The sequence below is a fragment of the Antrostomus carolinensis genome, unplaced genomic scaffold (genome assembly GCF_000700745.2).
Source record: "Antrostomus carolinensis isolate BGI_N321 unplaced genomic scaffold, ASM70074v2 scaffold10210, whole genome shotgun sequence".
NCBI classification, from domain to species: domain Eukaryota; kingdom Metazoa; phylum Chordata; class Aves; order Caprimulgiformes; family Caprimulgidae; genus Antrostomus; species Antrostomus carolinensis.
Window position 1 is genome coordinate 1 of NW_010290536.1, and position 13298 is coordinate 13298.

Sequence of the window (13298 nt, forward strand, 5' to 3'; positions counted from 1 at the left end):
CCAACATTCTGTGATTCTGTGATTCCTCCTGCTGCTCACAGGGCGGGTAAAACCTAAATACACACCCACGTATAAAAGGTCTTGTAAAGTTCAGGAGAACAATACACACTGGAACAAAGGAACCCAAGAGTTAAATGCAAGATCCTGCTTGACACTAAGAACCTCCTTAGGGCTTGGCTTTACACAAAATAGAATTAAGCAAAGAATAGTGTCACAAAATCAGGAAGGCTCTTTAGAGAATGAAACGATTTTATAGTATTAAGTCCAGCCTAAACATGGTTTAGTTCAATTACTTCTTCGCAATATTAAATTTTGTTTATAATTAGCACTGCTTAATCCATTTTCCTTTCAGGAGACTATAGCAAACAATAACACTACATCTCTATCCATTTTAATCATGTTAGTTTATATGATGAACAGGAAATCCTTACACTGAAAAGCTGTAAATATATTTGTTTTGGTAGGAACTCCTCAACGTAATACTAACTTGAATAATTACACTAGTACAAGCCAGGCAGATGCCTGAGACTTAAGCAAACCAAGGCCAAGGTATTTTTCTGTGCTTGCAACTCAGGCAGAAATTCTTTCCATTACATTTCATCATAGCATGCCAGCTCTTTCACAGCTCTCACACTCATCATTACTGCTATCATTTTGATTTTCTCCATGAAAAGAAATCTCAGAACTGTTATGAATTGTTTCTAAGGAGTGTTATGAAGAGTACACATGAAATTATACCAGAAATTCAGTTTGTAAAAAAACGATCCTTTCTTTACTGGGACCTTGCATCAAGTTTCAAAAGATGCTTTTTTTTGTTTCCTTATACTACAACATGGAGATAATTGTAATTCAAATTCTAATTATGTTTGCTTTCACCTGCAGAATAGGTGAATAATTCCTAATTATTCTACAAAATGTCAACGGTCGACACTGTAAACAGCTGCTTATAGAACAGCAAGTAGTAATAAACAGAATAGAGGTCTTCACAAGAAAAGGTAAAACAAAGTAGTTTTGATATTAAAATTAAATCTGGTGAGTTTTTTATTCACATAAAAAACAAAAATAAGGGTTGAAAAACATACAAAGCTTTATCAAACCAAGTCAAGCTACATTCCTTTTAACAACGGAACATAATAAATACGCATATAAAATAAAACCTTTTTTAATCTGATTTTTTTTTTAAATTAAAACTTTCATTATAAAAAGTTTCAAAACATGCTACTGTGCTTGAGAATTGAGTCTCCATAATTACACTGATCAAAGTCCTTCCAGTGTGTAGAGATGTGTGTGCCTGTGTTAGGCAATAAAATGTTTTTCTTACAATCTGAAGTGCTCTCTCTCCCAGTTTCTGGGAAGGTGTGAATAGCAGTCATTCAGCACCTCTACTTGCCAGACTTCTCCAAAACCCATTCAATCACCTGGGAAAATAAATGAGAAAACAAATGATTTACATAACTCCAGTTCTTGATAGCGACATAAGATCACATTTACCACTTCTTTTTTTATCACCACCTGTGTAGTGTTTACTAAACAGGATTTAAAAGTAATCCATTCAAAGGAGACACAGCGTTAATCAAGATCTGTATTTAATTTTACAGGATGCCTTGTCTTTAAAAACTGCATTTTTAGATCCCCTGAATTGAGCTAGCTCACCCCGCTCTCTCCATGTACTATCAACAGGGTGCACACACAATGCTGAACAGCTAATGCTTCCAGCACAAACAATTCCTAGAGCTGGAAAGGATAAAGAATAATTTGTACATTGCTATATCTGCCACTATTACTACTGCTGTTTCCCAAACAGGGTAGTTTTTCAGGCCACTGACCAGTCCTGGGCAACTATAGATATAGATATTAGATATAGATATACACACACTTTTTTTTTTTTTTTAAATTAAGGTAGTTTCAAAGTATTCTCTAATACAGGGAGATGTGTCCAGCTTCAGAGATCCCCAATTGTAACGCCTCTCTTGCCAACAGCAAACATAAAATTACCAATTGGTCTCCCCAGACAAAGCTAGTGGTGGGAAACAGCATTGGCACAATATCCCAGTTCAACTTTTTGAAACCTTATGATCTGTAGGAAGCAGTTCACAAGGGAACACAGTATAGAACACAATAAATACAGCTCTCATAGAATAAATTTTGTGGGGATCTCGCAGTTTCCCTTAAGAGTTTGGGTTTTCTTATTTAACTACCCCAGTCCAAATCCTTCCATTCCATTTAAGGTTTTGAGAACTGTACTGTAAATATGCATGATACTTTTTTTTTGTTTTAATTCATGAAGTCACTTCAGCATGTTTTTCAGAATTTAAATCAGAGAGTTGCTTAATTTCTGGAGCACAGGAGTATTTAGTCCTGCCATTTGCTCTGTGCTACTGTTCACCTAAGTCCCACCTTACGCACAAATAAGCTCATCTGATATCCCTTGTGCTTACAGTTATTCCCGAGCTTAAAATTACTAATTTTCATTGCTTCTTTTAAGAAATTTATTTCCTTTTATAGATTTCTTTATTGCTTCCTAGCCTTTGAAAAGAGATGTTATTTCCTTCAACACAAGCAGGGAAGAATTCCCTAATGATCCAGGCCTCTCTCAAATGAAGAAAAATCTCATCTCTTTTTTTTCCAGTGATGTGGAAACATTTATTGCCTTCATTTCCATTTCTCACTGTGGCACAGCATATTGGCAGCTAGAACTAGAATACCATCTAAAACCTGAAAATATGCCACTGGAAATTTTGCTGTGGGATTACGATGAAGAGAAAGGTTGCACTAAACCAGCCTACAGCCAAGCTGCCACAGCTGCATTCAGCCTTGGCTAGTTACAGGAACAAATAAACAAATGGTCTTACCTGTTTAGCATTGTTATTCGCCGTTTTCTTCATTTCATCAAGAAGTCCTCTAGAAGTTTTAAGATCCTAAATATGAAACACAAAGCCACAGAAATTAGCAAGACCATATACTCACTCTAATTTGGATTATAAGAGCCCTGATAACTAAGGGAGGTGTTACCCTTTTATCACCTTGTTCAGAACCACAGAAGAATTATTTTACTTTTTTTTTTTTTTTTTAAATCTAAGTCTATTCCAGCTGGTGGCAGCGTTCTTTGCAGCAGTCCAAGGCTAGGAATCAAGTGTACAATTAAGTCACACTTTTCCTAACCTTCTCTAACCTTCTGCACACTTCCAGAAATGGCTGTTGGTTTTTTTTTGTTGGTTTGTTTTTTAATTCCATTCAAAGTTCTTACAGTCTTGATTAAAATCTTATTTCTATATAAACACGGAAATCAACTGTGTGCTTAGACTGCAGTAGAGTTCTGGAAAAGAACAGAGAAGAGGACATGGACCTTGCAGACTTGGGGTTGCAAGACAGTTCAGGAGAACAAAATCCTGCTACACCTCTCTCTGGATCAGCTTTCCAAAGGACAGGATCACTGTGCTAACCTTCCTTTCGCTCTTCTCCTTGTAATGGAACTGTGAACCCATCTGATTTGCCCTACTCACTGATCCCTGTAGAAAGCTCTTTCTGATTTTGGGTTAGAAGTTCTTCCTTCAGGGCTTATTTTAAGGCAGATTTTGGGAACGCTTACAGAATGACTGCGCAACTGTGTTCTAATTATTTAAGAAGTTGGTGCTCATCAGCAAGACGTTCTAACTGTCTGTGTAAGCATTCAGCCCTCTTCAATTGCAACTTCATTTAGCTTAAATCACCTGTACTGAAGTTGACTAAACCAAGTTATTTCACAAATAAAGGTAGGCTAAATACATGCAAATGAACAGACACAGCAGCTCAGCTTGTGAGCAAGAGCTTTTAAACAGCCTGTACTGGAATTTAACTCAATTTTGTGCCCAGATTAAGTAATATGGGCTCAAGCGCTGACTCACAGAGTCTCTCAGGTATTGCAGAAAGAATTTTCATGTCCTCCTAAACATGAGGGTGATGCAATTCTACGCAGTGCTGCCAAGTCAGTATGTGTTAAGATAGCTGTGCACATTTACAGGAGTTCTGCGAGCATGTCAGGGAACTAGAATTTCTGAGTCAGTTGTGTAAGTCACCTATTGAGCCGATAGCCTGAGAACAAGGGAGAAGCTGGGCTGCCACAGCTATGGCTGGGAGACAGCTACAACAGCTAAGAAAGCAATACAGTATAAGCATGACCTGACCTAACAGACCACTGGACCACTGCTTTAACATGTTGTCTCACATAAAAGCCTACTGCTTTATAAGGTTTAAAACCAAATAAACAACAGCAAAATATACTGTGAAATCAGCTTCTGCATTTGACACGTCTAAAGGTTTATCCACACACTCTGCACACTATTAACACACCACTAGGAAATATTAGCTTAATCAAGTCTGAATATCCCACGGTCCACCTCAAGTTATATTCAGGAATGGACTCGCGTAACTAAGAACAAACAACTGTAAGAGCATGTCTTCTAGCTACCTTTAAGTAGAACTTTGATATCTCAAATAGACGCTGGCTGCATGATGCAAAGCAGCTGTGATCCTCTGCAATTCCATGTTTTTGAAGAGTCTTAGCAACCACCTCCTTCAGCATCTTGGAAACAAAAGAAACACAATTAAAAGTTCACCCCAATTATTGGCATGAAAAATTGTCCCTGGGGAACAAAAAAAAAAAAAAAAAAACAAGAACAAGAAACAGAATTGGTGTTGCCTCTGTCTTTAATTCATTGGCCAAATGCCATCAACACACTGACCAATTTTGGACAGTTATTTAACAATCTATTTCCATTTCCTTCATCTGTGTAAAGAATCAGTGAATATTCACACTGGGCTTGGAAGACAGAAAAAAAATGATAATGGCTTGGGTCTTCTCCAAAACACTATATACATACATATGACTTCTCTTTATATTGATATTCCTGTTTGACAAACCCATATTAAAAAAATAATTACAAAAAAAAAAAAATCAGACACTACAGTCAGATAAGAAAATTTTCTCTGATATTCTTTATATCAGAGATGTTTAAACTTCGGTGTAGGTCTGAATAAGTCACACCAATTTACGCTTTCTTGGGTCATCCCAACTTGCTTTTGACAGTAGAATCATAGAATCATAGAATGGTTTGGGTTGGAAGGGACCTTAAAGATCATCCAGTTCCAACCCCCCTGCCATCAGCAGAGACACCTTCCACTAGACCAGGTTGCTCAAAGCCTCATCCAGCCTGGCCTTAAACACTTCCAGGGAGGGGGCATCCACAGCTTCCTTGGGCAACCTAAGTACAACTTCAACATTCACGCCATGTCCACTCTAGCATCCTGGAATTAATTTAAAATTAGTATCACCAAGCCAGAAACAGTTTTGTTTACTGTATTTGAAAACTGGCATTCCTAATATACACAGCTATTAATTAAACATTATTGCATCAAAATGTTTAAATGTTATCTCAATTAATGGACTTGTACAGCTATTGGAATAGTTCTTTGTTCTCAGAATAGTCTGGTTTTTTCACAATGGCTTTGACCCTTCCAGCACAGATATTTCTTTGGTGCCTTTAGGTTTTATATTAATTTGCTACATTCATAACTCTATTAACTGATATCCATTCCCACTTTTTTATTCCTAGTTGTTATCTCTCTCAGCCTTAATTCCCTGAGCATGATATAATACTCCTTACATATGTTTTTACTCCTTGCTTCCGCAGCAGTCTGCTCCGTGCCTTCAGGGTTCACTTACACAAGTGAAAAGAATGAAATTTAGTGATAACAAATAGAAATGAAGACAGTTCACGCCGAGTTAAAATAATTTGTAAAAAATCAAGTCACATGGAAAGCAGTTAAGCAGATGCAAACAGCATAAACCTTTACCCTTGTATGCTTCTGAGATCTCGATTCCTTAGCTGGCTTTGAAGTCTCAGATTCAGCGGCACTTACGCGACTCGCTGAGCCGCCCGTAGTGGTTACTTGGCCTGGCTGACCAGGCTGCTTCAATGGCACTGAAGCTAAAGAAAGTGATCGCTCAGAGCGCTTCCTCGTTACGGCAACCGGATAGTGACTCCCACTACTGCTGCTTGCCTGAGAGAGGAGAGAATCTGTACTCTCAGATTTGGTTAGCCTGGAAAGAAAATAAAAATGATAAAATGAACTTTTAGAAAATGACTCTTCCAGTGCCTTTGTTTCTGCTCTAGAGGCTGCTGCCAAGGATGCCAAGTACTCTACATTCTTGCAAACAGCATCTGAAAACAGCAGACAGGATTCTATTATGTAACTAACTTTGTTTATGTCACACTTTACTGACTGATTTGGTCTCTGATATGTAGATCCATTGCACCTCAGATTAAAAAAAGTCTAGAAACAAGAAAACTAAGAAGATAAATTCTTTGGAAGAAGGGGTAGATTTGCATATGGACCCTTCACCTAGAGAGCCAGGAAGAGCTGATTTGCTGGTCTCCAGTGTCAGGATAAGACAAAACTTCTTGAATTGTAATGCTTGATCCTTCCACTCTAAGAGCATTAGTAATTCTGAAACTCCCATCTTGTTTTCTAATTATTCAGTAAGCTACAAAAGAAATGGTTATTCCTAAAACCGTACCTCTGTTAAAGGCTTACTGTGATTGCAAGTTAAGACTGGAAAGAAGGAAGATGTGAAGTATTACAATAAAAAGTGAATTCAGAAGTAGTGCTATATAGCAGTTATTTTTTACTGACACAAAGAGTTTGCAACTTCAGAGTGAGGACGAGGTACAAAGGAAAGTCTTAAAGACTAGACTTCCAGAAAAGACTTTAATAAACAAGGCTGACAAAAAGTTTGAATTTTGGTAGGTCATCTTACACCAGCAGTTCTTTGGATTAGCAATTCAATTATTCTGTTTGTACAGTGCCTGGCTTTCTAAAGCTTTACTGCAACAGCACTGACAGTTTTGGTCCTAGATGAGGCTATCTGTCATCTTTTCAAAGGCACTTGAGACTTTGCAAGATACAACCCCAAATCTCTTAAATAAAAGGTGCCTGCGCTGCATGGTTTTGATTAATCTAATGCTATCAATGACAGGTCACACTTGAGGGAGAGAAATGAACATACAGTGAAGGATTAAACAACTAGAACATTTGTCTAGATAGCTTCACTAAAACATTTTGAGATGAAAGAAAAGATGCATTTCACAAGAGACTACTGAAATACTTCATGCTAAAGATTTATTTTACTCAGTGCATTACCTTTTATTGGGATAAAAGGAATCCAAGTCTTTTGATCTGCGCTTTAGCCTTGATGCCTCTGTTTTGAATTCACTTTGTAAAGACTCTCCATCAGGGACACTTCCAGGCTCTGACAAGACTGCGGGAGATGGGAGAGGGCTCAAGCCAACTGGCACAGGGCAGCACTCTTTGGTGCAAGTAGTCTGAGTTTCATAGCGAATAAGACGAGTTTGAAGTTCAGCATATCCCACATCTCTCTCTAAGGCTCTTCTGTTATCTAGACAATACCTAAAAGTGGAATTTGCAAGAAATCTGTGAGACAAAGTCTCTGCTTTATTACAATAAGAAAAAAACCAGAACAACTTACTTTTGACTATTATATAATCTCCAAAACTTTTTTTGTTTGGACTGGTGCATTGTTCTGAAAGATACCTTAAAACAGCCCAGTAAATTAACACATGCCTGATGGATTTAGCTATATTTAAGTCTAACTCCAACAAAGAAGATGAATCATACTATTTGTAAGTCTTTACCCTGTGGTCTTACAAATAAGATTTCCATGGACATTAGCAGAATTTTTCCTTGAACAATAAGTGGTGGATTAGGATGCTGACAATGGATTCTTTGCTCCTTATAGTCAGCTCTATGTTACATTTGTATCATCAGTATATTTTAGATTTTACTATTTTTTCATTGTCAGTCCATACTTAGCAGATGTTACCCCTGTTAACATGCTAACCAGTGTGAAATTCCAATAAAACAGCAATGAGCCCAAATACATGATGAACCCAGCACACCATAATGGATACAGTATCTTCAGACCTCAGACCTTGCAAGCATCCATCCAAACTTTGAGACACAGAAAACATCAGGTTATTATATATAAAACGATACAGTCTAATATGATAATATAATTATACAATACACCTCTGCTTCTTCCTGTGAGAACGAAACTTTCCCAGTCAATAAAACCAAAGCAACCAACAAACCCAAGATTTCTTCAGTGCATATGTCATTAAGAGAATCACATAGGAAATGCCTGAAGAAAACATCCCAAAGTACCATATACATGATTTGCAAGTTACAAGTACTTCAGGAATCCCAGAATGCAACGACGCTGACATAATTTTAGGAAGAGCCAGGTTGTGCCAAAAACTAGGTTGCTGGGAGACTGTATTAATTGAGTTTAAGTATGAGAAAGATGGGGCATGGCAAGTGTTTTAAATGCTATTTAGTATAGATTCTTTGCTAACTGTACTCTTTGGAAATGCAGCCTTTAGCTTTTGTCCAAGGTGAGCACTGCTACATGAGAGGGTCCCATTTTTTAAATGCTAAAAATACAAAAGTGTTACTGGACAAACACAAGTTTCCCAGGTCCCTGTTGATGACAAAGAATAAGTGGTTTAATCAACCAAATCAAAAGAAGAAACTCTATTAAATATGGCGGAGCAGGAAGAGAAGAAATGGACAGTGCTAACTCAATGAAACATACTCATGAGATTACAACAACACAAAATGCATCTTCATTAACTCTTCTCTTGTGTAAATGATTTCACAGATTCCTTGCAAAAGAGAAGCATTTCATCGCCCAGTGACTTACATTACCTATACTGCAGGGAAAGACAACAGTATTAAACAATATGATTCCATCTTTTTCTTAACAAGCATTCTGAACAACATGGGCTATTTCTCAGCTCAACTACAAACTAGTTAGTAAAGTTTCCTACTCTTAGGAACCCTAGACATATTCTTTACTTTTTTCTCTTAACAGAGTTACATTAAATTGCTAGATCTGATTTTTCCACTTTCTTCAGAGTATTTTCATATTCAGGGAGAAATTAACTTTTCTAATAGCAGACCACTGAATCCATTTCTGCAGCTGAGTAAAGACTTTCCACAAGAAATAAATTCATTATCTGATAAGAGTAAGTTCTCTTAACATACAAATTTAAATTTAATTTTCCTTATTTATATTCCCAGTCCCCTGAGAAATCACATCACCTACAAAGATAAAAATGTTTTTATCGTTAGCAGGTAAATTGCCATTTTGCTCACTCTGCTTTAACAGCAATTACTTTCTCTTTGCAACACGGGATCCAAGTGTTTGGCACAGGTTCATTACACCAGAAATTTGTTTTAATCATAACTGCTACTCCTGGTTTTGTTGACAAGACTTTACTTCCAAATATAAATACAGCAGCTCTGCAGATGGAAATTGCAATCACAACTGCATGGTACAAAACACATCTGCTCCAAAAGACCATGTGATACTTTTGCTACAACATATTCTGGTCGTACAGCTCTAGGTTCCTCCTTTTCACGCTAGTTTCTACCGTCTCACTCTACTGCTTCCCTCCCTCACTGCTGGCATGTTCCCCTTGTAACATTAATAGGACAGGGTCTCCCTCCTCTCCACAATATCCAGGCCTCTCTGTGGTCTCTACCTGCCATACTTTGCTATGAGAAGAGGCAGCATAAAGCTGGGCTGTGCCTAATTTGAATCCTCATGCACACTCCTGCTGAGGTCAGGCAGGTCAGCAAGCTACCACATACCAACAGGCAAATGGCCAAGTGCTTTCCTCCCACACCTGGGAGGACAAATCTGGATTTCTCCTATCTACCCAGTTGCTTCTCTGTGCCTTTTGTTACAAATCTAAAAAGGCTAACAGGCTCATGAGTTACCACTTAGAAAAAGAGAAGAAACAGATAGTTACCAGGTATTACACATAAGCTTAACCAAACTATTTCTGCAGTCGATAGGAAAAAAATACCAGCAGCATCATTAGTCACATTCTGATAATCTGAAAATGAGATTTTAGGAGATGGCAGTAATTTGCATGAAAACCAAACTGCCTATCCACTGCATTTCTTAACATATACTGCATCGAGTCTGTCCACATGGAAGAGTTACTCTGAATTATCTGCTCCAACGTTTGTGTATGTCCTTTTCCTCTTCTCCTCAATGACAATATTTATATTTTCCTAAACATTTTTTATACAGCTACCTGATAGGATGTTTCCCCATCGGGAACTTTGACAAATAGCTAACACTGTCTGTCTGGGACTAAAACAGTCCTAACTATATTGATCCCTTTGAAGATTCTTACCACTAATGCTTGCCTGCTGGTGGTGTTTTCAGGTTCCCTGAATATACAGGTAGTTTCACAGCAGGTGCCATAAACCTCGTGACTATTAGTCTGAAGGTGTCAACAATTTAATATCAAAGTAGAAACTGAAAGAGTCGGGGCTGTTCAGCCTGGAGAAGAGAAGGCTCTGGGGAGATCTTATAGCGGCCTTCCAATACCTGAAGGGGCTACAAGAAAGCTGGGGAGGGACTTTCCATAAGGGCAGTTAATGACAAAACAAGGGGAAATGGGTTTAAGCTGAAAGAGGGTAGGTTTAGATTGGATATTAGGAAGAAGTTCTTCACTGTGAGGGTGGTCAGACACTGGAACAGGTTGCCCAAGGAAGTTGTGGATGCCCCCTCCCTGGAAGTGTTTAAGGCCAGGCTGGATGAGGCTTTGAGCAATGTGGTCTAGTGGAAGGTGTCCCTGCTGATGGCAGGGGGGTTGGAACTGGATGAGCTTTAAGGTTCCTTCCAACCCAAACCATTCTATGATTCTATGTATGTAGTTCATTCATATGCTGCTCCAGAGACCTGATATGTATTAATGAACCCTCTTCCCCTTGCCACTTCCAATTCGAAATTAAATTTTTCAGAGACACTGAGAAGAGCTACAGCAGTAAAACTAAGAAAAAAACCCAAACCTAAATGTTTTTGCATTACCATCAAGGCAGGAGTGTCACAATTTAAACCAGTGAATACAATAAAGGTAAGAAAGGGAAAGGTGGCATTTGCAAAGTTGTTCCAATGAAGGAAAAGGATACATAAAGTTTTGCATAATTAATGATCATGTTGCTTGAAATGTTTCTAATTATACCTTGACTGGAAGCTGAAAAATAATTCTGGGAAAAGAAGCCAGGAAACTTACTCAAGTCCGTGATAATGGCATCCAGCTGCTTTTTCAAAAGGCAAACCTCTGAGTTTCCGAGGAGTGAGCTCTGGTGTCAAAAAGAATGCATTTTCACTGAAAGGAAAAAATATGGATCTATTTTAACTAGTTACAGTCAGGATAAACTATACTTCCTGAAGTCAGAAACAAATGCCTTGATATAGGAAGACCAAAACAGCACGTCTTGTAGCTAAGCCCCTAAGGTACAGAATCAACAGGAGATTAAATCTTTATTGAAGTGAGAATTTAAGTTCAACTAACTAATACCTACTGAGCTATTGTTATTATTATTAATGTCTCTTAAGACATTTCAGTCACTTTAGAGGTTACTGCTCTAAAGAATTTATCAGTAAAACCAGGCAACTACAACTCTGTTTCACAATGAGGCACCTGAGTAGTACAATGAACTGAGAGGAACCAGGAACTGACCTCCTATTCCTCAATCCAGTGCTACAATCAGTGAATCCATTCCCTTTACCTCGAAGTTGTTGTCTCACATAACAGTCACCTTTCCCAGGCTTCATAACTAACCACCTGTCTCCTGTGATACTTGAATTCCAGCCAGTAACTCTCTGCAACTAAATCATATGAATGTATTTGAAAGTATTTCAAACAAAATAAGCCACTGCAAGACAGACAGAGTGAGCTTGCTGACAAATCCTAGTGTACTCTGTAAAATCAGATCTCAATTATCTCTAAAGGGAAGAGATGAAGGCAAGATGTAGCAGTATCTGAAACTTACACATTGCTTCAAGTTTATTCACATGGACTGTCTCTGCACCAGTACCACTGGAAAAATCATAGAATCATGGAATGGTTTGGGTTGGAAGGGACCTTAAAGAAATCATCTGGGAAAAACATCCAGGAAAGCTGTGATACTGAATCTAGTCAGATGGTCATTTAGAAACAACTTTAATCTATCAAACCTCTATTTAAGATGAAACATGGAAAACAAGTGACAACTCCTTTCATTCACCTCCAGCCTTTCATAAAATCTTTTTTTCTTCTGTTGGCCAGGAAATCTGTGGGTCTGTAGTCACTGTCCTTGAACATCTACTGTGCAAAGCTGCTACCTATTCCCAGAGAATCTAGTCTGATCATTTGCTAGGGGGACGAGCAGCTACAAGCAGAGTTCTGCTGGACACAACAGTAACAACAACCTGGTACATCAGAAAGGGAATTGCTCACCATCTCCCAGACAACAATCTAGCCATGGATTTTCATAGGTTTTCTGGGGTCTTTTTGGACCAAGCAGAATACGTATGTACGGTATAAATCATTGGGAGACCCTGTAGCCTTCAAGCAAAAACACTTAGTCTGCTTTATTATGTAGTATCTTATTTTGGCTTTATACTTCCCTTAGACATCCAAGATCCCCAAGTATTATCAGAGAGACTCACATTACAGTAATGTACTAGAAAGCAAGGGTTTCATCGTCATACTTACTCATAATAATTGGCAGAAATCCAAGCAAACTGGGGCAAAGTCCCTCAAATTCAGACCTCACTCAGCTATAGCTCAAAGCAAATCAATCAATAGAATCAAAGTATTCTATGCTATACAGCTTCTCTGGAGGCTTTTGAAAAATCAGGGACTAAAAAACATTTTTGTAGTGAACAAATTATTCACTTCTTTCCCAACAACTAATTGGAATGAAAATATTTTACAATATAGCTGAAATCCTAAATAATCTGCATTCAGTAATTAACAACTCTGTAGGAGACTCTCGATCTTTGCTGCATATCTTCTAATTTGCTTGAATTCTCTGCTCAGAACATCTTTAAGTTAGTTTCAAAACTCCAGTAAGTATTTTACAGAAGTCTCCAAAATCCTACAGAACCTTTCCCTCTCACAAGCTCCCTTATTACGCATAATGAAGTTTAAAAAGGATCGAGGGCTGTATCCAATAATTCCATTATAGATTTTATTATTCAACATTTAAAATGTCAACAAATGTAACTCCAGTGACAACCAAGATTGTCTTGCTTATCTAGCAGTCTATGACACACTGCATAAATAGCACAGGCTCTGCTTCTACAAACACTATCTGACTCTTACATAGGTTGGCCTTAACTCTAACAGATGTTCAGATCCTGAATTACTCCATTAACTCCCTATTATCAATCT

At 37.9% G+C, this 13298-nt stretch overlaps 1 protein-coding gene across 1 annotated transcript in view; it reads right to left on the reverse strand.

Moving 5' to 3' along the window:
- Positions 1-1382: 1382 nt before the first annotated feature.
- The window catches only part of MTBP (MDM2 binding protein), a gene marked incomplete at its 5' end in the record, with an annotated part of 28147 nt that continues 16231 nt past the window's right edge, over positions 1383-13298 (reverse strand). The window contains 6 exons of the mRNA XM_010173539.2: positions 1383-1418; positions 2853-2918; positions 4448-4561; positions 5833-6079; positions 7180-7446; positions 11151-11246. Coding sequence (XP_010171841.2) covers positions 1383-1418; positions 2853-2918; positions 4448-4561; positions 5833-6079; positions 7180-7446; positions 11151-11246 — 826 coding nt within the window. The remainder of the gene's footprint in view (positions 1419-2852; positions 2919-4447; positions 4562-5832; positions 6080-7179; positions 7447-11150; positions 11247-13298) is intronic.